This window comes from Ptychodera flava, chromosome 22 (assembly GCF_041260155.1).
Source record: "Ptychodera flava strain L36383 chromosome 22, AS_Pfla_20210202, whole genome shotgun sequence".
Taxonomy (NCBI): Eukaryota; Metazoa; Hemichordata; class Enteropneusta; family Ptychoderidae; genus Ptychodera; species Ptychodera flava.
Genome location: NC_091949.1, coordinates 30143446 through 30171323, shown reverse-complemented (window position 1 = coordinate 30171323; position 27878 = coordinate 30143446). Strand labels below are relative to the sequence as shown.

General features: G+C 38.0%; 1 protein-coding gene across 2 annotated transcripts; it reads right to left on the bottom strand.

Moving 5' to 3' along the window:
• Window positions 1-46: 46 nt before the first annotated feature.
• LOC139123167 (uncharacterized) lies at window positions 47-27878 on the bottom strand. 2 transcript variants are annotated; one of them, XM_070689237.1, is made up of 5 exons: window positions 27462-27878; window positions 3824-4578; window positions 3192-3351; window positions 2804-2936; window positions 47-1691 (listed from the first exon to the last, which is right to left on the bottom strand). In XM_070689237.1, exons 1-5 carry the CDS (start codon window positions 27822-27824, stop codon window positions 1546-1548), a joined length of 1557 nt encoding a protein of 518 aa, XP_070545338.1. In that variant the 5' UTR covers window positions 27825-27878; the 3' UTR covers window positions 47-1545. The 2 variants fall into 2 exon arrangements, with proteins under 2 accessions (XP_070545338.1, XP_070545337.1); XM_070689236.1 differs by lacking the exon at window positions 27462-27878 and adding an exon at window positions 14329-16348.

Here is a 27878-nt window from a genome sequence, read left to right as displayed (position 1 = left end):
CTTCGTGATGATCATACTGTGAATTGAGATAGTGGAGAGGGTATCAAACCACAGGGAAATTTGGAGGTAAAATTTAACAAACAAACAAAATAACTGAGTTGATGAAATCCTTTGTTTATTACGCAAGGAAGCGGCGTACTATGCGAAATGGGAATCCATTAAAAGGCCGTCACTTTTTACACAAAGGGTTCAGCTTTTATAAAGTCCTAGGGCTTTTGTATATAATAAATTATTCAAATGAACTTCGATTATCATTCAAAGTTTAGTCAAAACCTGCGTAGGCACAAACACAGAACAAGATGCACTTAGGCTTCTATGGCATGTTCCATTACACTTGTAGGTAACTTTAACAATCAAAGTTTTTTATGTGTTAAGTTAAAAGTGTTACATTGACGAACGAGATAGTCAATTTAAGACAACCCATACGAAAAGATGTCGGTTTCGGGTTTAACTTTTTCAGTCCGAAAAAATCCACATGTACAGGCTCTTCTCGTATATGAAGTCCTCCCCTACGATAAAATGTCGAAGCCAATGGCTGAGACATTGTTTTCGCAGGATCGGAATTTACATATCATAAGAGCCCTCGTGCTTGGCCTTTATCCCTTACTTTTAATCTATTTTTTGATTACTTGATCTAGTCAGTTGTGGGGGCCTTTTAAGTGTTATAAATAAATTGCGTTATATATGACTAAATCGTTTTGGTCTGTATTTGTTACTTGACACTGTCGTCACTGAATTTTCGCAAACCACGTTATTTTACATTTCAGGTCTAAACACCTGACTACGCTGCAGGATGTCGTAGTATTTTGGCGAAAAACGGACGACACAGACGAGATGAAATTGGAAGAACAATTGCCTTAATAGTTGATTATAAATGTTTGGAGAACAAATTCAACAACGGTAGACGTCAAAGTTTGATTGCGGTCATGTTCATATACGAAGTACAGTCTTTACTTGGTGAACTAATATCACCAATTACCAGCTTCAAAGATTTTAACTTTTTGTGAATGATAACATGGCGTTGATGCATTGCCGTGAATTATTCTTGACAAGTTTATGTACAACACTTTCTCGATTTTAGTAAATTAAGTCACCTGAATAAAAAAATTGCAAACATGAAATTAAATAATTCAGCATCTGCGTGTATATTTCCCCCAAAAGTGGCATTATTTAATCAACGACCAGCGACTTTATTTCAAAAATATAAAGTTAACATGGAATAAATATACAGATTCATTGTTCTCGATTAACATCCTTAACAACTTCAATCTGCAAACATGCAAGATTGAACATTATTGTGTGTCGTTCAGATACAGATTGTAAGGCAGGCTGTTGCCATTTTGTTGGTAAACAAATTTACAATACTGAAGTACTCCTGCATAATTGACATGATGAAAAATGAAATACCACTTAGGAATATTAAATTTAAATCGTTCAAGTATTCTCTTCTGATAATATTAACACTTTATTGTTATTGTCCCTCAATGCTGAAAAAAGTTCGATAACATCCTCAGGAACCATTTTCCTCTTAAGATTTGAAACTGATTATAGTAGATACCTGTAAGACAAAAGATGACTTGGTATCCCCGGCATACGAATCAGCTGGATGGTTGCCTTCTTATTTCTATTCCTAGCAAAATTTACAAAGCGAGACCATTGAGATCCAATCGATGAAATAAAGAGTGGTGTTCCTGTAAGAGAAGTATATCTGTCAGCCACTTTGTTAGGTGCTATACGAATGAACTCTTCTGTAAATCGCCTGATCTTATGTTACATGTAGCTTGATTCACACTGGATTAACTGTCTATGATCGACAACACTAGAAATACATTAGCGTCGCCAACTTTTAGAATCTTTTTCCCCTTTAAAAGGCACAGCTGTTATTGAACGATGTTGTGTTTTTATTCCGAAAGAAAATATTGATTACTTTTAATTTAGTGAGAAACTTCAAAGTTATCTGAGTAATTTTAAAATTTTATCGCTTTCAAATATTGATCAAATAAAACATATTCAAGCTAGGTCCCTGACGTTTGATGACGCACTCACAAGCGTTGTGATTGCCATGGCAGCGACCATATGGCTATGGAAAAAGTTCTTATTCTACTGTAGTAACGGATGCATATCTGTAAGCGACTTGTGACCGGCCTTGGTGGTCCATTGCGCGAACTATGGTAATAAAATTACGAATAACTTTTTCAAAAAGGCATTTTAAGGAAATCGCATTTCAAGCATGCAAAAATTTTCAAAAACCTACTGAATGGTGGTTTTGGAATCAGATAAATGTTTGTTTAATTTTATTTTGTTTGACTCTCCTGACATTGCTCTGGCAGTTTAATATCACATGCAATTCATTAATCTAGGAGACTGCTGTACATCTTTATTCGAGTTAATCTCTATCACCAGACACGATGATAATATCACTTAAGCTAACATTAGAAACTTTCTTTACCACCAATAATGCTGCTATAAATATAGAGAAGAGGCTGGGTAGTGTTATCGATCAGTATCTAATTGAATTAGCTATCGATCAACTATATTCAATGAATGAGGTGTTTGTAAGTCACGTTCATTTTTCTGTTCTGAATACCATGTTCCTGACTACCTCTGATCAATCTTTTCTTTAAACTTTGAATTCATATGGTGACGTTATCTTCTTTCACATACATACATACATATGTACATACATACACACAGACAGACAGACAGACAGAGACAGACAGACAGACAGTCAGAATCTATAAGAAAGACGCAAGTCAAAAGAATAACGTCTTGTCGATGTATGTTGTGATTTTCGTGCACCTACTTTCAGCGATCTCCTGTTCAACTAAGGACAGAACATAATTGTCATCTTTGTACGTCATGAGCTCATCAGATATCCTTAGTGCATCTTCTAATGTGTGGACAAATTTTGATTTCTTAAGATGATCAACCATTTTCTGAAATGAAAGCATGCCTTAGTCAAATATTTTGTATCTTATTCTTGCCATTTTTACAACTACAAATACACGACTCTTTACGAGATACTGTCGCATTTACATTCTTATTTCGAAATATGTATATTTCCTATCATCAATAATATAAATATTGATTAATACTAACGCTGCGCAATGAGAGCAAGATGGTTTACTTGATTTTGTATTTCATCGTCATTCAAAGTTAAACCCTCAACATCTTGGAAACTATCATCGTACCTGTTCGTATGGAGCAGTACAGACATACAGGCACGACATGTTGTGTTCTTGAAGTGCCTGCCAAACGAGATCTATAATTGTATCAACTTCCTCTGACAAGTAAGCCAGGCCTTCCTTCACATCTTCCGTACATTCAGGCGTTTCCATGCCAGGCCTACAGCTAGAACATATTTATGCACATTTTTATTAGTGCACTGATCACTGATGCAAACATAACAATATTTAAATTACAAATCAATCTTCGTGTGTCCCATCTGTCTGCCTCCATTTCAAGCTCCAATTCTAATATTTAAAGATAGGGGACTTAATTCCGGGGATCAAGTTTGTTCTAGTGTGTAAGAGGATTATGGAAGTTACATAGCATTTTGTTTTCCGATGAAATTGTAATCTACTGAGTAAATTTCCTTGCAAGACAATATGACGCCTGACATACGACTTTAAACTCTTACCGAAATAATGCTTTCACTAAAAATTATTTTGCATTTTGTTCCTCGGTGTTTGAGATGTAAAAAACTACTGCCCGTTGTGTGACCTGCACGACAAGATTTTTCATAATGTGTGCTCTACGTATTCTGTCTACTTTGCAATCATATCAAAGTAGTTATGATGTATACAGAAATACAAATACATACGGCTCTGCACTTTTGTTCCTCCAGTGCATCACAGCAAAGGATCCCTCGCATATTTTCCCCATCACTTCATTAGCCATCCTACGAATGTATGGTGCTCGGATGAAATTTTTGGATACCTTCTCCTCTATCTCTTCTTCTTGAAGTTTCTGTTGCCGGGGAGTGATGTAGCCAAGACATCGTACTTGTGACATTGCCTTAAATCTTTCAAGGACATTTTCAAGCAAAGGAGGAACCTCATTCACGTTAGGCATGGTAACGCCTATGTAACGTTCACATTCTCCTTTTATAATGTTGTATTCTTCAAGTTTAAACTCATCGATGAATCGCTGCGGGTAGGGTCCTTCTGTAATGTTTTTAAGTGTGAAATGAGTACCACAGTCTCTTTTGAATTCGTCGAAACTACTGACACTGACAATTTCCCCCAGCTTTGCCGTGTCAAACGTCTCGTCAAGAGTTCGTTCTTCAGGTCCCGTTGCCTGTGTTAGATGCTTGTGCAGGTATGGTATAACCAATGATCTATTTTGATAAATTGCGGCAATTATTGCATAATACAAGTGTATAAATAGACCACTTGGCCCATCTTCGTATTGAAACAAGGGAAGTAGATAACGGGCATCATTACTTTGTTTTATGGGCATGGTTGACCATTTATTCAAAGTTTGCTCCCCGCCTGATCTGTGTGAATATTTTCCTCCTTTTGCCGGTGCTCTTCCATGTAAAGCTCCGTTGAGTGCTGTGACGACCTTTTTTGTGACCTGTTGAGACGTGGTGTAATCACTGACAATACCTTCAAACATTTTAGTGGCAAATATTATTATACACATTTGTCAGTAAGCTGAAAGTTTCATCGTACAGAAAGTTTCGCTATACAGTAAGAGGACGCGAAATCCAAAACATTGACGAAGAGTATAATATTTAAGCAACAAGTCATCGTTGATGACACAGTCCCCACTTGTTAATGGTTACTTTGATTACAGGTCCTCAGAGAGGATAGAGTCCTCTTCATTAGGTCTGTGATAAAAATACTTTGATAAAGATGGCACTCAATGGCCAAGAATGGTGATGAAAACATAAAACCAATGTAGGCCACTATCCTAAAGGTCATTAAATGAGTCAACCGGGAATTAGTTGACAGGATGTTGCAAAACATTTTATATACTATCCTAACACTTATAGATTATCACCGGTACCATATTTCATAAAGTTTAATGCAGTATTTACAACACTATGAGATCAACATCTGTATCAAGTTTCATCAAATTTGATGTTGTATTTGTGGATACCGGTATATCACTCTACTTAGGAAAGTTCATTACATATGCAATTACAAATTAATTAAAATGACACTGATAAATGTCTTTTTCACTGTTAAAGCAATGTGAGCTTAACATCTGTACAAAGTTTCATGAAATTTGATGCAGTATTTCTTGATATATCAGCCTAATTATGAAACTTCAATAATTGACATGATACTGCTACATGACGTGAAACAAATTGATGAGCATGTGTGAAATAGGTTAATGTCCTTGTACAAACTTTGAATGATACTGGTGGAAATATGTCTGAGTTATGGCATGAGAAAATCGTAACAAAATCGCCGCCACGCAGCCATATTTGATCTTACTGTTTAAAAAATCAATACGTATATGAACGACATAAGTCAATGTCCAGGTACAAACTTTGAATAAAATCAGTTGAGACTTGCCATAGTTATGGCTCTCGAAATGAAAAAAAAAACATAACAAAATTGCCACCTTGTGGCCATATCAGACCATATCGAGAAACAAATCAACGTACATATGTATACTATAAGTCAATGTCCTTGTACCAACTTTGAATAAATTTGCTTGATACATGTCTGAGTTATGGTTCTTGACATGGAAAAATCGTAAAAAAATGGCCACACGGTGGCCATATTGGATCGTATTACAAAACAAATCAATGTCGTATCACAAAACAAATCAATGTGCATATGTATGACATAGGTCAATGTCCTTGTACCAACTTTGAATAAAATCAGTTGAGATATGCCTGAATTATGGCTCTGTACATGAAAAAATCGTAACACAATGACCACCTGGCGGCCATATTGGATCGCATCACAAAACAAATTGACGTGCATATCTATGAAATAGGTCAATGTCCTTGTACAAAGTTTGAATAAAATCGGTTGAGATATGCCTGAGTTATAGCTCTGTACATGAAAAAATCGTTACAAAATGGCCGCCTGACGGCCATATTGGATCGTATTACAAAACAAATCGACGTGCATATCTATGACATTGGTCAATGTCCTTGTACCAAGTTTGAATAAAATAAGTTGAAACATGTCTGAGTTATGGCTCTGTACATGGAAAAAATCGTAATAAAATGGCCGCCTGGTGGCCATATTGGATTGTATCTGAAAACAAATCGACGTGCATATGTATGACATATGAAGTAATCTTTGTATCAAGTTTGAATGAAATCGCGTCAGGCATCTCTGAGATATCTGCGTGAACGGACGGACGGACGCAGGTACAGACATGGCCAAACCTATAAGTCCCCCCGGACGGTGTCCGTGGGGACTAATAAAGCACATCCAGCGCAAGTGTACCACGAGATTTTGACCAGTTCACGACATATATGCACGAGCGATAGCGAGTGCATATATGAAGTTAACTGGTCAAAATCGAGTGGTATACCGTCGCTAGGTGTGATTTTTAGAGGTTATTACCCAATATCGCCTGTTCCTGTGTCGTATCAGCATGAGTGTCATTTGTGCTTCGTTCGTCTCGTGTCTGCCGCAGCACAAATGACACGAATGCTGATACGACACAAAGAATAGGCGATATTATAGAAATAACGGGCGACGCGCTGACCATTAACGTTTATTTGTGGGCAAGGGCGAGAGGAAAGCCAAAAATTAACGGGCGAGGCTTGCCGAGCCCGTTAATTTGGCTTTCCTCGAGCCCGCGCCCACAAATAAATGTTAATGGTCAGTGCGGAGTCTGTTATTTCCATTATATTATCAACGAACCGGAGAAAACCGTCAAAATTAGCGAAAATGTTCGGAGCGAACGACAACTGGGCCCCAGAACTGAGCAGTACGCGACGCACTGTCACGCGCGCTGTAAAATATTGGCAAATCTGGAAATATTTTCAGAAAAAAGTATCTCAACTTGGCCCACAAGTGCTCCATTTTATTTTGTGATTGATTATGATTTACGTTTGAGCTGCAAAGTTACGATACTTTGAATTGTTAATCTTATTATTCATATTCAAGGGCATATAAACAGACCATTACTGTCTATTTGTGGTCAGTCACGTGGTTCAGCTCGACCAATCAAAATGCGACAGGCAGGGCATGGTAATATAATGGGTAATAACCGATTTATCATATACCCATGCCCACAATTTTAGGGAATTTTTACCAATAGAACGAAAACCCTTAAATTTTGAGGCTTTACTTTATTACGCCTCGCGCATAAATATCAAAATGTTCGTGTGAACAGGCTTCATTCATAAAGTATATGACGAAGATGTCAACATCACGCGCGACATCGCTGCAAGTCCTCCATATCTCAATGAAACCCATGAAGAAAGACACCGGGATACAAAAATCGTCATACAGAAGGGGAATTTTAAGGTGCAATATGCTATTACAACTGTAACCGATCAAAAACTGTGCTCAGCCTAAAATCTATCCTGATTTCGATCGTCTTACGGCACGGAGCTCGCGCGGAGAGGACACCATTTTGTTAATTTACCCTTAGAGTTGCCATGTCAACAGTCGTCGCGCGCGCGACATCTCTGTCACGCCACGCGCTCACTACCTGTTCGGGGAGACCGTGCACAGTGCCGGCGCCGTGCGAACGGCAGAAGTTTTGCTAGCACTTGACCAAAAAAAATAACATGGGAAAACATTTCAAGACTCAACATAATATTTCCGCATTTTGCAACCAGAAATACCTGTGTTCCTCGAAGCCCTTCAATTTTTTACGTCGGTGACATCGCTTCGCAGGCGGGGAGCGGCAGCCATTTTGTTGTTTACGTTGTTTACCAACAAACTGCTAATGTAGTACGGGAAAACTCTAAATCTGATGACGTTCATCGTGCATATCTCAACGTTTATCGTTAAATATCACGGCTGATATTTTACGGTTAACGTCACTAGAATGTAGTAATATGGGCATGGGTATATGATAAATTGCTATTATATCATAACAGTATATTGAAATTCTGGTATGGAACGTCATAAAAGGAATTTTCCTCAAGCTGAGAGCTAGTGCGCATGCCAGCCGTGGTATACCGCCAATATACTACGGTTCTTTTCGCGTCTCGACCAATCAGATCGCTGTATTTGCACCATCATACTGGTATGATATAATATGTATTATATCATACTAGTATATTGATGGCGCAAATACAGCGATCTGATTGGTCGAGACGCGAAAAGAACCGTGGTATATTGGCGATACGGCTGGAATACGCGCGAGCTCTCAGCTTGAGCAAAAATCCGTTTTTGACATTCCATGCCAGAATTCAATATACTGTTTTGATATAATAGCAACAAATCACACCCTGCGACTGTACACAACACGATTTTGACCAGTTCACTTCATATATGCACTCGCTATCGCTCGTGCATATATGTCGTGAACTGGTCAAAATCTCGTGCTATATATATATATAATACATAATACATAATATTATACTCTACTCCAAACTACAAACTATGTGCCCGAGGGTAGACGACCGTTCGCCTTACGTCAGGAGGGCGAATAGTCTTCTGCCTCGAGGGTACATAGTCATTTGTTTGGGCTATAATGGTTTATAACATGCTTTTCGTACTTAGTTTTCACTCTAAATGTTTCGATTTATTAAAAATGACAATCATATGCTTTATTTTCATGTCAGACGAAAATTCGTTAAAAATGAGAACGATTTTCATCGTAGAATGGCGCATCAATTAGTAAACACATATTGCCTGGTCATGAGGGCTGTAGCGCCCGTCTATTACCCCGAGGGGCCGTGTGTTACCAGAAACACATCGCTATTCCCCGAGGCCGTAGGCCGAGGGGTATAGCGATGTGTTTCTGGTAACACACGGCCACGAGGGGTTATAGACGAGCGCTATAGCCCGAACAAAGACCAGGCTATAGGTGTTTTATAACACACCACATGCTCATGTTGTATTGTTATATAGTTTTTAATGTGTTTTGATATTTTGCACCGCAACAATCCATTGTGACAAGTTTACTGAGCGATGTAAGCTTACAGCGGTTTCAGTTGTACGTGGTACTACTTTCTTTCAAAAAAATTTCGAAGCATACCTAGCGACATCCTTTGTTGCACTTTAATCTTTTCCGTCGATGAGCTGTTCAAGTTCCTACGCAGTTGGAATGTCGAAAAATGTTGGAAAAATTGTTTTAGAGAATGTGTCGTCACCTATCCCGGACGCACATCACGTTCCAGTCACCCGCCATTGTTGCAAAGCTGCAGACGACACTCCACCCGTGACGGTCACGTGACCGGGCACTTTTCCAAATTTGGTCAGAACTATTTCCCCAGGGAAAAAGCTTTTCAAAAAATACCCTCTGACGTCACTTTTTTCGATTCGGTGGGGACTAGACGTATCTATTTTCTCGTCACGTGACGTATTCTGGCGAATCGCGACATGGAATGAGCATGTGGCGTGTTATAAATATATTTAAATCACTTTTATATGGTTTATCGGCTCTTCATGCACAATCTTCTAAAAACGGTTGTGCTACACATATTTGAATATTTTGAAATTCCGAAGTTGTAAAGTTTAAAATAGTGCCGGTTCGATTTCAAATGATGAGTATGCAGCACTCGACGTAATCGACGAGCTACTATTGAACACATGTAGCACCCGTTCATTACCACGAGGTGCCGTGCGTTACCAGAAATACATCGCTATTCCACGAGGCCGTAGGTCGAGAAGTACAGTGGTCTTTCTGGTAAGGCATGGTCACGAGGGCTAAAATGCCCGGATTTATGTCCTCGTACGTCATACGCTTCGATATTTTCATCAAACCCACGCGTCTGGGATATCTTCGCTATATGTGGCGCTCCGATATAATTCAAGGTAGTTTGTGAATCACCTTATATTATATTTCAGGTGAAGGGGCGAACAACAAAGGTTTTGGCGTCATCAACTGATTTGAGGAAACCAGCATACGACAAGTTTGTTTCAGGCAGATAGCCTAGCTGATTATAAGTCTCTCATTTCTTCAGTTTTGTGGGAGTTTTTATTAATTCGATTTTGTTGCCACTGTACGAAGAGTCAAATTTGTCATTTGCTTTACCTGGGTGTTACAGTTGACGAAGTACCACCTTTATACCACAGTTACAGTGTTACTTATGCAAACATGGTAAAAAGTTTTACTTTGTCTTCTTTGCTTGGGCAGGAAAGTTTATGACAAACTTGACTTTTTGTACAGAGTTGTCTTGTTATACTTGTTCTCTTCACGTGTATCTTTTCAGATTTCTAAATAATTATTATTTACTCTTCCATTTTTCATTCTACTCCTTGTAAATTAGTCTTTATGACTGAGGGGGTCATACCAGTAAATAAATTGATAAATAAATAAACAAAACTAATTGCACTTGATCTGACAGCGGTATTGTATAACGTTGAATTCGAAGAAAAATAGCTTAAGCTGATAACTCAAAAGAGTCAAATTTCAGCTGGTATTACACGTTTGTGCGATCCACTGACAATCTTTCTGTCTAGACGGACGAAGCCCTGGCAGGTTTTACAGCAATTTATCAGTAAGGCAGTGACTGTGATTTGTGTTGCGATACACGTGTGCACTATATACCTGTATCACACAGGAGTTGTGGAGCTTGACTCAAATCCATTCTAAATTCTAATGCCAGTGGAAACGGTTGGCGTGGACCGTCGTTATCGCTGAGAGTGGACATTTTTAGCTCACATGTATGTGTAATGTGGGCTAATGTCATAGCGATGTCTGTCTGTCTGTCCGTGTGTGTGTGTGTGTGTGTCTGTCTGTCTGTCTGTCTGTTTACACGATAACTCAAAAACGACTGAACGGATTCAAGTCAGATTTGGTACACGGGTACCATATGCTACTTGCAAGTACTGATTAGATTTTGGTTGGTGTGACTTGCATATTAATGAAGTTATGCAATATTGTTTTTTTCCGTACAATGGTTTCCCTATGGAGACGGTAATGACAGTGTAGACATATATCAAGAAATACTGCACCAAATTTCATGAAACTTTTCACAGAGGACAGTCTCAGAACATTATGATGATACTGTGAGTGTCATGTCAATTACCTTCTCATTTACATATTTAATGAACTTTTGTTATTAGTGAGATAACTCTAAAATTCCTGCACCAAACTTGATGATACTTGCAACAAATATTGATGTGATATATATCTAATTATGCTTAGAAGCATTTGGCAGTGTCAAGTTAACAAATAGCTCATTTGCATATTTTATGAAGTTTTGTAATTAGTCATATAACTCCGATATAACTTCACCAAATGTGATGAAATCTGCTGCAGATACTGATCTTACTGATATCTAACTGTAGTGTAAAGCATATAGTAGTGTGAAATTAATTAAGGGTTCATTTGCATATTTAATGAACTTTGTAATCAGTGATATTACTCCAAAATTACAGCATTAAATTTGATGAAACTTGCTACAGATGTTGATCTGATAAATATCCAATTGTACTGAGAAGCATTGAGCAGTGTAAAATTAATAATTAGCTCATTTGCATATTTCATGAAGTTTTATAATTAGTCATATAACTCCGAAATAACTGCATCAAACGTCATGAAAACTGCTGCATATACTGATCCGACAGATATCTAACTGTGTTGTAAAGCAGTTAGTAGTGTAAAGTTAATTAAGGTTCATTTGCATATTTAATAAACTTTGTAATTAGGTATATAATTCTGAAATTACGGCACCAAATTTTTTTAAACGTGCTACAGAAATTGATTTGATAAATATTTAATTGTGCTATGAATCATTGTACAGTGTCAAGTTAATTAAGGGTTTATTTGCATATTTAATGAACTTTGTAATTAGTAACATTACTCTAAAATTACAGCACTAAATTAAATAAAACGTGCTACAAATGTTGATCTGATGGATATGTAATTGTCCCATGAAGCATTGAGCAGTGTCAAGTTAATTAACAGTTCATTTGCATATTAAATAAAGTTTTGTAATTAGTGATTAAACTCTGAGAGTACTGTGCGAAGTTAAAAAAAACTGCTACATATAGTGATAACATAGAACTATTAATGAACCTGTTGTAAAACACGTGAGCATATTCAGTTCATATCTGGTTTAAATTTTGTTGAGTAGACGACAAAACCGAAGGGGCGGCTAGGTAGTTGTGAATATACGGCTAGTTTTCCATCGGGTTCGAACCCACAACATACGGCATCAGTCGCCTAGCGGAGAGGCCACAGAGAGAACCGCTCGGCTAAATCTCCACTCCCAAATAAAAGAGTGGTTCAATAGCCGGCTAAGTTGTTACATTTTTCTGACTGAGACCGCTCCACACGTTGTAGAGTTCGTGCAGCACTCACGCACGCATGCTCACTATCACACATCGCACATACAAACCTTATCGAGGCGAAGAAACGAATTTCATCGCTTTAACTGGGCGAACGATAACCTCGGGGACAATTCTGTCCACCAGCAGAGTTACCAACCCAGGATAGAAAATACGGCTAGTTTTCAATCGGGTTCGAACCCACAACATACGGCATCAGTCGCCTAGCGGAGAGGCCCCAGAGAGAACCGCTCGGCTAAATCTCCACTCCCAAATAAAAGAGTGGTTCAATAGCCGGCTAAGTTGTTATATTTTTCTGACTGAGACCGCTCCACACGTTGTAGAGTTCGTGAAGCACTCACGCACGCATGCTCACTATCACATATCGCACATACAAACCTTATCGAGGCGAAGAAACGAATTTCATCGCTTTAACTTTAATAGACAGGTTGTGCTACACATTTTACGTGAACATGAATGCGGAACTTCACGAATTTATGGGATGACGTCATCGACTTGTGGGTACGTTCTCGACGTACATAATAGACAGGTTGGCTACACGTTTTACGTGACCGTGAACATGTAACGTCATGAATTTCTGCGATTATGTCATCGACTTGTGCGTACATTCTTCACGTGCACGGAGCCGGCTTCGAGTAATTACATGGAGATAGCTGTTTTCACGTAATTTGTAAACGTGTAAATTTATTCTCATCTTTAGGTATCAAAATATGATATAAACTGTGAATCATTTTTTGCACATTGTAAGTTTGATATATGCTTGTGCTATCCTCAAAGATATTTATGTATTTTCGTCATTTTTATGTGAAATTTCTTCGTCGATTCGCGGCATACTGGATAACCATTGAGCTATCCCTGAGATGCGGAAACAGATTACGCGGACCCAAGCCGGGCCAAATCATTTCTTGCGCGTGCCACACGAAAGGGTGACGTGAAGCGCAGGCAAATGGACATTAGAGAGGTTTGGCTACACGTTTTACGTGAACGTGAACGTGTAGAATCCACGTTGGTGTTGGCGTACACGTTCGCGCGCAAAAAATCCGTTTGGCTACGCGTTACGCCACCCGTTCTTTTTCTTTCACGCAGAGATTGAAGCGCGCAGTGTGGATAAGCAAGCTAGAGGGTCTCTGAGTCGTTGACTTCGAGCCCAACCATTTATTTATCATCGCAACTTTCTATGTCTGCCTTTTTTTTAAATTATTGCAAAGAATGCACATTACATTAAATGTTTTCACTCAGTACCGTCAACATACGAACATATCAGCTTTAAATGTGTCTACCAAAATTGACAAGGTCTATCAAATATGCAAACCTTCCGAGAACTGACAAATTCCATTTTGACAAATATCACCAGTACAGTTAATTTTTTCGATGTGTCACTAATTGACTACATCGCTTCCGGCATCCATTCATTCACCGTAATCACAGCTCTTCTTGTGTAAACATGAATAGAATGACCCACTCTTTACAAAGTTGGCAAATAATTATAATTCTTAGGGTAATGTTCGGTCAGGCTAGGTCAGAGCATGCAAAGTAACTGTGTTTGACGCCACATGTGCTGTTAATGCTACAGTGTGCCTTGTTTGAAGTTAGGTATTAAATGTTTTCCCTGATGCGATTATTTATGTCTCTGCCATGACAACACTTATTATACTGGAAGAGGCTGCCTGACTATCGGGTTGTATTAGGGAGTGACACAAATAGTAATAGCTTTAATTCGCTAATATCTGACAGATTCATTTAAATTACGTAACAATTTTATCCGAAATCTTTCAATGAAGGGAGAAAACCTGTCATCGACCAGTCACAGCTTTTGGAGTGTAAATTGCTCTGGCTTTCACATTCGGAAACAACATGACCTCTCTCGCCATCAAACACATGCAGTAGATAAAGCTATTAACTCAGCTGGCTGCGACGTTGCTCGACTTACCTTGGGTTGATATGATTGGCGCCTTCCTATTATTTGATGCTGCTCGCCAATATTGACGTACTTGCTGGCAATGAATAGGGGAGAGAAATCTCCAGATGTATCGGCTTTTTGCCTATATCCAATCATCTTTCCGTTGGAAGTATAAAGAGGATAACACATACCACTAAAGTTATACAGTGCCATCAAAACAAGAACTGTGACACCACACATAGAATAAAACAAGAAGTACCAGCGACTAATCGATCCTTTGATGGCCATCCTACAAAGGAGTAATGATGGATTGATAATTACATCGCAGTAACGTCTGTAAATCCTATTGAGATAACCTGGCATATCGTTAAATTTAGGCGATGCGTATTGCATTAAGAGGCGAAATCATGTGTCGACAACCTGAATATGCATGTTAAGCACTCACTGTGAGACAGATGTTCGGATCGTAAATCCTATTTGAATATTGCTATGTAATCACTATTTGCACACCCTTGCTCAGTTGATTTCAGTCTACCTCCAGATTGAATTACAAAACTTATGTGTCATCCCATTTTCATTATAAGGAAAAGAATGTGCAATATATTAATATTTAAGGTGTTCACCTATGAGACACGTTCCATTGTATTACGATAGTATTTGTATAAACATTTCTGTGACCAATGCTCTTGCAAACAAAAGTATTATGAACTTGTTGCAAACTCATTCCTCAAAGAATTTCTCAGTATTTACACAATGCTGCATGATTAGAAGCCTGGTTCTCCCTCTGTACATATCTATTTTCCCCTCACGTGACTTGTTCTGGCCGGTAGTTATACAGAATGAGCAAGTAGTGTGTTATAATGAATCCTAGGGAGTGCACGGTGTTAGATATACGAGTCATTTAGATAGCTGTCATTATTTATAGCCTTGGGGTAAAAGGAATGTGAGGGAGGTCATTCAAAAATTTTAAAACTTCAAGGGGTTTGCTCAAAATATTAAGAGGAAGAAGGGGTTACTCAATTTTTTTGTGCGAAATAAATTGATATAGCTCTCAGATTGCACCACTGCACACATCAATTTCTCAAAATTTTCGATGCGAGAGGAGTAACACCCCCTCTCGTGCTCCCCCTAGGGGTGTTCTGACAGTTTACTGGTAAAAGACAAATTGGAAATACCGCTCAGATTGCACTAGACTGTACCATTGCACACTTGAATTTCTCAAAATGTTCACAGGATCAAGGACAAAGCATAAATTTGTCTTCAATCTCTTGCAAACTGAGAACTGTTTTTCACAAAACGCATTGCCATTGTTTGGTTGTTGAATATTATGACACAAACACAGATCACGCAAAAAATGTATTGAAAATATGACTGTTCGACGTCATTTGCAAATAGTTTCACAGATTACAAAATAAATTGAAACACCTTTTAGATTGCACCATAACACATCAATTTCTCACAATTTTCGATACGAGAGGGGGACCCCACCCTTCTCCTTTGTTCTCCCCTTGGGATGTTTTAACAGTTTTACTTCGTAAAAGAACAAATTGAAAAAACCTTTCAGATTGCACCAGACTGCACCATTGCACACATCAATATCTTAAAATTTTCCATGCAAGATAGGGGAAGCCTCCTCTGACACTTTCCCCCTCAGAGTCTCGGGTGTTCTCCCCTGTAACTCTCAAATTCTGCCCCGTCAGATATCTTAGTGAAAACCCTGTCATGATACCCATCAAAATTAAACAATATGCTGTATGGTTAGATACTGGTTGTAGCATGAGCTTTTATATCTGTAGTTTGTTGTGACTTTGAATTTCATTTGATGGTTTCACCTTTTTCAACTGTCATGATATAACCGATGATAATCTTGCAGGGTACATCAGGATTTGAAAGGTCTTTACTATTGCTGTACTTTGTAAATTTTACAAATATATGTGTTAGTATTTAACTTTTCTAAGGGGCGGGGTCAGTCAGAGTTAGAGAGGGGCGTCACTGCAAATTCATCGTGGTTTGCATGAAGGGGTTACGCGAAATGTCGGAGTTTCCGATGAAATTCCTCCGTCCCCCGGCTTTAAATTATGACGGCTCCCTTATTAAGTAAATTATTTTATCATATACCTTGAGCCACGTTCCTGTATGTGCAACGCTATGGGAGAAAACTCACTTATATTTGTGTAATAATTTTCCTTATCATACATGATATGCCTGTATTGCCATTCTCCTATTGTTTAGACGGTACTAATATGAACCCGTATTTAAACTAGTGAAAATACGAATTATATTTTCACTGTAACCGAACTACTTACAGCTACGCGTACGCGTGACCTTCGGTTGGATGTTCACATACATGTGAAACTGCTGAGCGAATAGACTTGTGACACTCCGAAACGTCATTGTGAATGTGATTATGGTCAAAATTTTGTTGTTTGCAGTCAGTTCATGGGCATTGCACTTAGGTACAAGTACAGTTGTACCAAAAACATACAAACGAACGCATAGAAAATGTGTTTGTTTTGCCGACCCGACACCTGTCATCGTTCACGGCCAGTCCCGTACGGTGCTGTTTTCAAATCGTCTACTCTTCGCTGCCGAAGATTACGATCTCGGTTGACAGAACCGCTTTATGTAAAGTTTCCTGTTGACGAGTTTAAGTATCTAAGGGACTGGTCAGTTTCTTCGGCCTGGGGGGGGGCCGGTGGATTATTTTTTGCCGACGTCAAAAAGTGGCTGACCCCCCCTATTCCAAATTTTGAAAACAGGGTGACCCCCCATTCCAAATTTCGAAAACAGGGTGACCCCCCCCCCCCGCACGCGACAACTGTAATAATATAATACTGTAATATATATATATATATAACTGTAATAATATAATACTGTATATATATATATATATATATATATATATATTAATATATATATATATATATACCGAGATATATGTTATATTTTACATACATTTATATTTTAAGTCATTCTGTGTTTTAATGAAATTGTTGGCATGTCAGTTGTAAGATGGGAATTGCAAAGTGTCAATCTTAAAGTTTGAATACAGTACATTTTGAATGAGCTGTGAATGTATTTCACACTTTCTATGCTTAACCAGATGTCCTGAACTGTAGTACAGAAATGGATGTCAATCATTAATATCAAACAGGAAAAAGCAGTAAATCAAAAATTTTGATGGGTGTTAAGACTTGCCAGCCATCCAATTAAATCTCCTGAGGAACAATAGAGAGGCATTTTAGCCAAATCTGATGTGTGCAGAGTCTGAGATGACCTTTTCTTGTAACATTGATATTTGTGCATGTTGCTTTCTCATACTGAATTCTCATAGAGAGAACAGAAAAGTATCAGGAATTTGTCATGCTTTTCATATGAAATGCAAATTTCATAATAGTACACTTTCACTTAGCAAACATCAAGATATCTCTGGCATATATCTCTGATTTATTAAGTATGGCGCCCGAAGGGCGCGGAGAAAAATATGAAACATCTGATATCTCTGATATATATGTCTTGTATATTAAAGTAATGCACAGGAAGGGTGTGCTGAAAAATGTCTGATATATTAAAGTAATGCGCTTGAAGAGCACGCTGAAAAATATTGAACATACATATATCTCTGATATATGTATGCCTGATATGTTAAAGTTGGGCGTGCTGAAAAATATGTCTGATTATTAAAGTTACGCGCCCGAAGGGCGCGCCGAAAAATGCAACTGGATGTAATTTGTGGCTGACACGATGCTTTTTAGGCGATGATGAGCCTGTGTCGAAATTCAAAAACACACTGACCCCCCCTATTGGGCATTTCAAAAACATGGTGACCCCCCCTATCACCAAAGTCAAAAACAGGGTGACCCCCCCCCCCCCCATGAATCCACCGCCCCCCCCCCAGGCCGAAGAAACTGACCAGTCCCTAAGTGGTGAATTATATTGTTTACAGCCATAAATGAGCCACAAAAATCCAACCGCAATGAAAATACTCGCGACAAACAAGGTGCACATACTATATTTCCGATTTGAACCTGTCAGTGAGATTTACAGGTCATGATAGCTGTCCGAGGCACCGGTGCGGGTTTCGGAGACAATGTAAGATACTAGGGAAAGCAAAACTTTCGTTTAGGTTATTGTGAAAGAAATTTAGTTCTAATTAGGCAAGCCAGTCACGAAAATATACGAGCAGACAACCTTTGAAATATTTTATTCGTGCAGCAACAATACGAATGAGTTACGACGCTACAGCTTTCAGTGTACTCACTCCATGTTTCCCCTAATGCGCTCACAAATTCCTTTCTAAGATGGTAAATTCGGCATATTTGAGGACTGAGGACATGTTTAATTCTTGGAGATAAACTGACTGGTAGGCTATATATCCACTGTGCATTCATAGATGTCGCAGAGCTGCTTGCTTCATGCTCTCAGATGCTCGATCGAGTTTGAAATCGAACGTTGGCGCGGCGCGACTCGGAGTATTTTGACCCAATTTTGGCCGGCCTCATAACTTTCGCAAAGGGATGAGTTTGTATTTAAAAAACACGAAAACACACTCATTTTACACACTCCAGGCTATTTTTACATCCATCGCCATTTCAAGCTAAAAATAAATCGTCTTCAATGTGTGAAGCCCTTTGTCGACATCTTAATATTTAAATTGTTCGCTTTAAAAGTGTGCCATAAACCCTCCTTTGAAGTGGAATGGTCCAACAGCGGAATAATATCAAGAAGTGATACGGTTGTCATCACTACTTAGCAGCCAACTTTTTATCAGTACAGCGATGAGCAAGCAAGGTCTATTTCAGTTGATTTCGTCGCTAATTTCGGAACGTCCGTAGGAAAACAGCCATACCAAAGCATGCATGTATGATAAAGGGGTTATTACACGAAGTTTGGGCGATACCGCGTCGTATTCGAGTGATTGTGTCCGTATTTTGACGAGTTGCGCATCGTTCCATAAGGTATATGATAAAACCTTTACGGCCCTGATTGCGGCTTTTGTGGCCCTTGGTCGCACTGCGTACGGGCCCTCGCCTTCCGCAGTACGACCTTGGGCGGCAAAGCCGTATCAGGGCTCAGGGGACTCGTACTTGTCGTTTATTTGTGTCTGTTTGTTATATGTTTGTGTTTGTTTATGTTATTTTAATAAAATAACAGCGAAAAGCTGTTTTGTTAATATTTGTCATAAAGAGCAGTTTCTTTATTTGTTTGTTTGTTTATATATTTGTTTGTTTGTTTGTTTGTTTGTTTGTTTGTTTGTTGATACGTATTTCCGATGGTTAGGGTTAGGGTTAGGCTTAAGTTAGGGTTAGGGTTAGGGTTAGGGTTAGGCTTAAGTTAGGGTTAGGTTCGACTTATTCACTCTTTCTATATATTGAGACTCAATATATAGAGGGAGTGAATAAGTCTAACCCTAACCCTAACCCTAACTTAAGCCTAACCTAACCCTAACCATCGGAAATACGTATCAACAAACAAACAAACAAAAACAAACTAATAAATAAACTGCTCTTTATTGACAAATATTGACAAACAGCTTTTCGCTGTTTTTAATTAAAACTAACAAATGAACAAACACAAACACATACACACAAACAAACAGACACAAATAAACAACAAGTACGAGTCCCCTGTGATCAGGGCAGTAAAGATTAATATTAAAATCCAGTGTTAACTAAGGACGCTATCAATGATGTCTGCGGTTTTGAAAGATTTGAAAGTAAAGTGAATATAAGTGAGGTCGAGCGCGATCGTGCGGTAGATAAGCTAAGCCGTCTTCCGTGACCCAGCTTCGAGTACACGGTTACTTCATCGCATGCTGATCTAATAAAATGCAGGTGTACGACAGGACATTTGCAAAATAATTTCGACTTCCATTTTCCTAGTAAAATTGTGCTATTAAGGGGAAATAATATTAATGTTATTCACAAAATACCTAGATTTGTGTCTTCTATATTTTCCTCGACGTCTTATGTCTCGGATAATACCTTCGCTATACGATGTACTCTGATATAATTCAAGGTTGTTTGTGAATCACCTTATATTATTTTTCAGGTGCAGGGGCAAACAACAAAGGTTTTTGCATCATCAACTGATTTGAGGAAACCAGCAGCAAACGAAAAGTTTGTTTCAGATAGCTGATTATAAGTCTCTCATTTCTTCAGTTTTTTGGGAGTTTTTCTTAATTCCAATTTTGTTGTTTTGTTATACTTGTTCTTTTCACGTGTCTCTTTTCAGATTTTTCAATAACTGTTATTTAATCTCACTGTCTTCCTTTTTCAAACAGTTGTTATGACTGAGGGAGCCTACAGTAAATAAAACTACACCTGATCTAACAGTGGCATTGTATGACGTTTGACTTAGAACGAAATCTAAAAGCAGCTAGATCGGATCAAGTACAATCAATATCAACTGTAAACTGAGGATTGAAGTAAAATATGCAGTAGAGTATGTAGCTTTAGCTGATAACTCAAAAGAGTCAAATTTCAGCTAGTATTAACCATGTTTGTGTGATCCACTGACAATCTTTCTTGGTGGACGGACGAAGCCTTTGCAGTTTTTTACAGCAATTCATCAGTAAGGCGGTGACTGTGAGTTGTGTTGTGGTACAAATGTACTCAATATACATGTCTCAAATAGGAGTTGTGGAGCTTGACTGAAATCCACTCTAAATTGTTATGCCCGTGGAAACGGTTCTTATCGGTGGAAATGGACAATTTGTTACTTTGTTGAGCAGACAACAAAACAGAAGGCGTCGGCTAGGTAGTAGTGAATGACAGACAGGTTTTGCTACAAGTATTACGTAAACGTGAACGGGTAACGTCATGAATTTATGCGATGGTTTCATCGACTTGTGCCTACGTTTTCCACGTATGCTTTTACTTTGAGACAGCTGATTTCATGTTAGTTGAAAACGTGTAAATTTATTCTCATCTTCAGGTAGCAAAACGTGATATAGACTGTGAATTATGCGCACACGTTATTGGTTGGATATGTGACAGTGACATACTCAAAAATATTATTGTATTTTTGTTATTTTTGTGTGAAATTTCTTCGTCGATTCGCATAGTACCGATGTTACCGGGTAACCATTGAATTATCCCTCTGAAACAGAAACAGAATACGGGAACCCGAGCAGAATAATTTTTTTATTTGATATCAATTATTTGATAGTATTGTGCTGCATTTGTGCTCCTTACACTACTACTGTACTACCAGTGATAATCTGAAAATCTTTGGGGAATATAATGATAAACAAATATTTCTTTAATTTGATTGCATTTTGTAGACCGCTGTGACACTGCCGACTGTGATACAGGCAGACGGTGACGAAATGGAAACCGATTGTGCATGCCACACGAATCAGTGACGCAATGTGTCGCCAAACGGATTTTAGCACGTGAACGTGTACGCCTACGCCAACGTGGATTCTACGCGTTGACGTTCATGTAAAACATGTAGCAAAACCTCAATCTCCACACAGAAATTGAAGCGCGGTGTGGCAGCAGTGCGGCGTGGATATTTAAGCAAGCTCGAATTATCCGAGTCGTTGACCGACATTCCAACTTTTCCCCACACAGAAACTGGGCAGTTTGGATTATTCATACCTTTCTTAATCCTACTGTTCGTAATGTTTATGTTGTAAACACATCTATCGCACACTTTAAACACCTTTCCCGGTTCTTGAACCCGTTGGTCAAAATTGGCTGTTCTGTTCTGGCCTTTTGATCACCCCTCTTAAAATGCTTGGATAGTTGACTTGGAAAACAATTAACATTAAAAGTTTCAATAGCAATTAAGCCAAACACCGGAGACATCATGAGACACGAACAATCGCAACAACACCAATTCAAAGAAAAGTCAAGTTGGACTCCACGAACAGCAAAAAATACAAAAACCTGAAAGCTATCTGAAGCTGCTAAACTCGCACTCCTAGAGATACCCTTTCAAACAAGGAAACATAACATGTCGCGTGCCCAAAGAATCGCGATAAACCAGCTTGCAAACAGTAGACAAATTACCGTAAAAAACCTTTGACAAGGGTCGGGTTTTGTCTTTGTCAACACAAAAGATTACGTACACGAATGCGAAAGGCAATTACGCAACACTAAGTATTATACACAACTAGCCAGTGACGACACAGAACAAATAGTAAACAAAGTACACGAACTATTAAACAAAATGTACGAGAACAAACACATCGATCATGATACTTGTAAGTATCTTGATCAAGAAAACATAAAATCCGTACTCCGCAGTGGTAATTATTGCCTAAAAATTCACAAACCTCGGCAAAATTCTAAAGACACACTATTCAAAACAAAATTTACTGAAGTAAAGAAACATAGAACAAACAAACTGAACCACCAAACGGACTCACAACGAGACCCAAACATTAATATACTTGCCTCGCTACTCGAAGAGCAAGACCACTAAAATGCATTAAAATAATTTTTCACAAACACAAACTAAGGAAAGAATCTACACTGCGACTGATGAGAAACCACACTCGGGTTTCGAAACGCAAGCGTCAAAGGGCCACTCTATCAACTCTGTAACACAATAGGTCCGGCTGCGTCTCGCCATAAGCTTTCCCCACACAAACAAAACATTACCGTACACACTGATCCAAACTTCCCTACAAATATCCGAGGCGAAACACACATTTTTGTTAACACAAACAATCGGATAAGAATGTAGGAACACATTTTTGAAACGAATCAAACACAAACTCGACACAAAAACATTTTGGATAGTTAGGTGGGAGCGTCTTTCACACTTTTTACATTCATTGCTCTCGTGTGGGGGGTTGTCAACCTGATGTAATCGCAAATCCTCAGATTTCCATCTGATACAGGTATGTACGTAAACAAGAAAAGTAAACTCATGAATTTTAATAGACGGGGTGGCTGAGACCAATTTCAATAGAGATTGGTCTCAGCCACCCCGTCTAAGTCTGTGTGGGGAAAAGTTGTCATGGAGCGCCCACAGCTTTTATATGTCTAGTGCCAAGTAACCAGCGATGTGGAACACGCATTAATTTCTATCATTACAACTTTCTATGTCTGCCCGTAGTTTAATTATTGCAAAGAATACACATTACATTGAATCTTTGCACTCAAAACTGTCAACATGCAAATATATCAGCTTCAAATGTGTCTACGAAAATTGGCAAGGTCTATCAAATATGCTAACCTTCCTGAACTGCCAAATTCCATTGTGACAAATGTCACCAGTACAGTTAATTCTTTCGATATTTCACTAATTTCTACTTCGCTTCCGGCATCCATTCATTCACCGTAATCACAGCTCTTCTTTTGTAAACATGAATGAAATGACTCATTCTTTACAAAGTTGGCAAATAATTACATTCTTAGAGTAATGTTCGGTCAGGCTAGGTCATAGAATGCAAAGTAACTATGTTTGACGCCACATGTGCTGTTAATGCTACGGTGTGCCTTGTCTGAAGTTACACTGTAAAAATAGCGGACGCTAGACGCGTCTTTACGCGTTCAAAATGTACATGTCGGTGTTCAAATTTGAACGGCTAGTGTTCATATTGTTAACACCATGTTCATAATATTAACGATGATGTTCTAAACCTGAACACTATGTGTTAACAACCATCTCCTTCAAGTGTTCAAAAACTGAGCATCACAGAAATTTTACAATACTGTGAAACAATTAACAATCTTTTGTGTTTTTTACTTTACAATGGCTATATTAAATTTACTATTGCTTCACTGTCCGGTAAACGTACACGGATTTTGGTGTTACGAATTTCACACTAGTGAAAATATTTCCGGCCTACAATTGCTGAAAGCATATTTTTTCTAAAAAGGAAGTATACAAATAATTTTACACGTTTATTACGGGTTGAAAGTTAAAAATTAGAAAAGAAAATCTGAAAACCACCATGAACGTTTTAATTTTAACATCGGCGTGCAAGAGGCGTTCTACTTCTAAACACTTGGTGTTCAAGTTTGGTGCCTTTTCCTATCCCATGATGCATCAAAACGGAAGTTGAGACATTTTTCTTGTAAGCACACCCTGAAGTCGTGATCGTGCGGAAGCAACGCCAGAAAGGGTAAGTTTCATCTCCAAAATAGTAAAAGGTATTATATTTTTGAAGCATCTATATTATCGTCCTTTGAAATTAATTGTATTGTACCTTGAAATAGCTTAACTACGTGAGGAAACCTTTTTTTCTTTCATGGCTGCTATACCAACAATTAGCTGTGACTACGCAGTGGTACTTTTGGCCATAGCCTATCGATCGATCTCACTCGGGTCAAGGGTCATCAAAGCACATCTGTAGCGATAATCCTTGACCTGAGCGCTATCGATACGCCTTGCATAGTACAGCTAATACATGTCTTTTAGCAAACACAATCGCATGTAAAACATCAGTTAAACATCGTAGAGTATACAATGTATTGTTTCAGCATATGAGAGTTTGGCTTTTTTATTTTAATCAGTTGATGACAAGAAGCAGCAAATATTTTGTAACAGTATTGAAGAGAGGCACTGTATATGAAAGTCTCCCCTTTTCCTTAACCTAATCAGCTCCTTGTCTTTCATTTAAAGTTTCATCTCGCCATATTACCTATTGTTGCATTTTTCAGAATGTAATAAGTTGGATTTAACTGAAAATCGAAGAGTTGTTATAGAAGCTGGTGGTACAGATAACGAAGAAGATGAGTGTACAGGTAGCTGTCTGGAAACAAGCTTGAGAACCTCAGTTCATCTCTAATGTAGATTTAAACTTCCAAGGGTCAGTAACTGAATTTTGATAAATTTCTGTATTTTTGTTCTGAATTAATCAAAGCTTTGGTAGCATGCTATGATCAACTAAATGTTGTCGGAGAATAAGCTTTCACAGACGTGTAGTCTCCCTTATTTAAATTAAAGCTGAAAGCGACAGACCATTCAGAGTAAAAATGTCCGCTCTGAATTACTGATTTTTCTGAAATTTTCACTCTGAATTTTCTGTCACTTTCTGCTTCAATTTTTCATCCCCCCTTGCATCTGATGAAGGAGACTTCACGTCTTTGAAAGCTTATGCCCTTGTAACATTTAGTTGATCATAGCGTGCTACCAAACCGTAGATTATTTTGTATTGTAGCTCAACACGTCTCTTGTACTTAGCAACTGGTTTTTAGCTTTGCTGTCAGCTAAATAGGTGGATGTGTAGCATTGTCCTCAAATTTGTACATCCAAAGGTTTTTCTTCAAAACAGCCTGTACGAATCCTTAAATATTTGGATTACAGGTCCCAAGGGATTATCCTAATCAGATATGTTCAAATTATGATGAAATATGCAAATTTATATTTTTGAGGCTAATTTTGCTATTCTTTGGCAAAATCTTCTTCTATTTTTCTGCCGTCTTCAATATTTGGTAAACATGTCCCTAAAAATGACCTTAGTCAAATTTGTGCTAGTTGTGATGAAATATTCAATTTTTTATATTTCATGGCAATTTTTGTCATTTTTTGGTCAAAAAATCTTTAAAAAATCTCTTTCAACACTGCTAATCGAACAGTTTTGATATTTAGGACATAGATCTCTACTGATAGTCGTTTTCAGATTGTTCAAATTATGCAGAAATTTGCAACTTTGTAATTTTAGGACATTAAAGATATTTCAGACATTTTTAAGACATAAAGGGATTACCAGAATGTGATATATTCAAGTTATGATGAAATGTACATTTTTTCATTTTAAGGGTGATTTTTACCATTTTTGGTAAAAAAAATTGTATAAAAATTAATAGCAGGGTACACCAGAATTTGAAAGGTCTTTATGAATATGTTTTAAATTTCTGAGAAGTATATTTTTGAAATGTCACCCATTTATTTCAGGGTTTATTTAAAGATATTACAAACAAACAAACCTTTTTGTTTATGAAGGACTTTGTTGGACTAAGAAATAGGTTTTACCCTGCCAAGGACCCACTTTCCCCACTTTCTGCATGTTGTGCCTTACTGTGACACTTTGACAACTTGACATGTTGTGTTTACTTTAGTGTGGACAACTATATACCATGTGCACCAGAGAAGCCTTGACTAACTTCTTTTTTCTTCAAAATTTACAATTGTCTATACAAGAGGAAATGTCTTTAAGAAACCATCTTACCAAAATGGAGTATGCATTTCATACACATACTTTTCAACACAATAAGTATGCCAAATTTTGAGCTTTTTCAGATTATTTTTGTACATTTTAAACAAGTGTGAACATAAAACGTCATCCACAATATGGCGATTTTTATTGCTTATGTTTTTGATAGGAAGGTGTTAACACTGTTGGTTTTTTCCTCTGACAAACTTTATATACAAAGTTGCAATGTTTATTTGCCCATTTTACAGTAAATTATTGTATTTTACTCTAGAAATGTTTCGTGTATTTTAGAATAAAATAATTTTACTGGATATCAATGGTCTGTAATGTTATTTCAAGGCTTGAACACCCCTGAACGCCCAAAATTAAAGGTGTTCAACAAGCGCGCATCATGTGTTCTAGCCTTTAACACACTTATCGTTGAACGGCGTCCATGCGTTCAAAAAGTGTTACAGCCCTTTGAACGCGTGTAAGCGTTCAAATTTTTGAACACATTTCCTGTGCAACATGTGTTCAGATATGGAACACCATGTGTTCAATATAATGTCTGATGAACACATAGTGTTCAAAATCTGCACACGTGTGTTCAAAAATTGAACGCTGGTTGAACACATAGTGTTAAATTTCTGAACATCTGGACGCGTTCAAAAAGTGTTACAAAAAGGCGTTTAATTGGTGTTCTATCCTTGAACACTTAACTTTACAGTGTAGGTATTAAATGTTTTCCCTACTACGATGATTTATTGTCTCTGACATGGCGACACTTATACTACTGGAACAGACTGACAATGTGTTGTATTAGCGAGTGTCACAAATATTAATAGCTTAAATAAGCTAACATCTGACAGATTCATCTTAATTAGAATAACAATTTTATCCGAAGTCTTTTAATTGAAAGTAGGAAAACTCTACATCGACCAGTTACAGCTTTTGGAGTGGAAATTGCTCCGGCTTTCACATTTTGAAACAACATGACCTCTCGCCATCGAACACATGAAATAGGTAAAGCTATTAACTCAGCTGGTTGCGACGTTGTTCCACTTACCTTGGGTTGATGGGATTGGTCCCTTCCAGTTATTTGATGCTGCACGCCAATTTTGACGTACTTGTTGGCAATAAATGGGGGAGAAAAATCTCCAAAGGTATCGGCGTTTTGTCTGTATCCAATCATCTTTCCGTTGGAAGTATAAAGAGGATAACACATACCACTAAAGTTATACAGTGCCATCAAAACAAGAACTGTGACACCACACATAGAATAAAACAAGAAGTACCAGCGGCTAATCGATCCTTTGATGGCCATCCTACAAAGGAGTAATGATGGATTGATAATTACATCGCAGTAACGTCTGTAAATCCTATTGAGATAACCTGGCATATCGTTAAATTTAGGCGATGCGTATTGCATTCAAGAGGCGAAATCATGTGTTGACAACCTGAATATGCATGTTAAGCACTCACT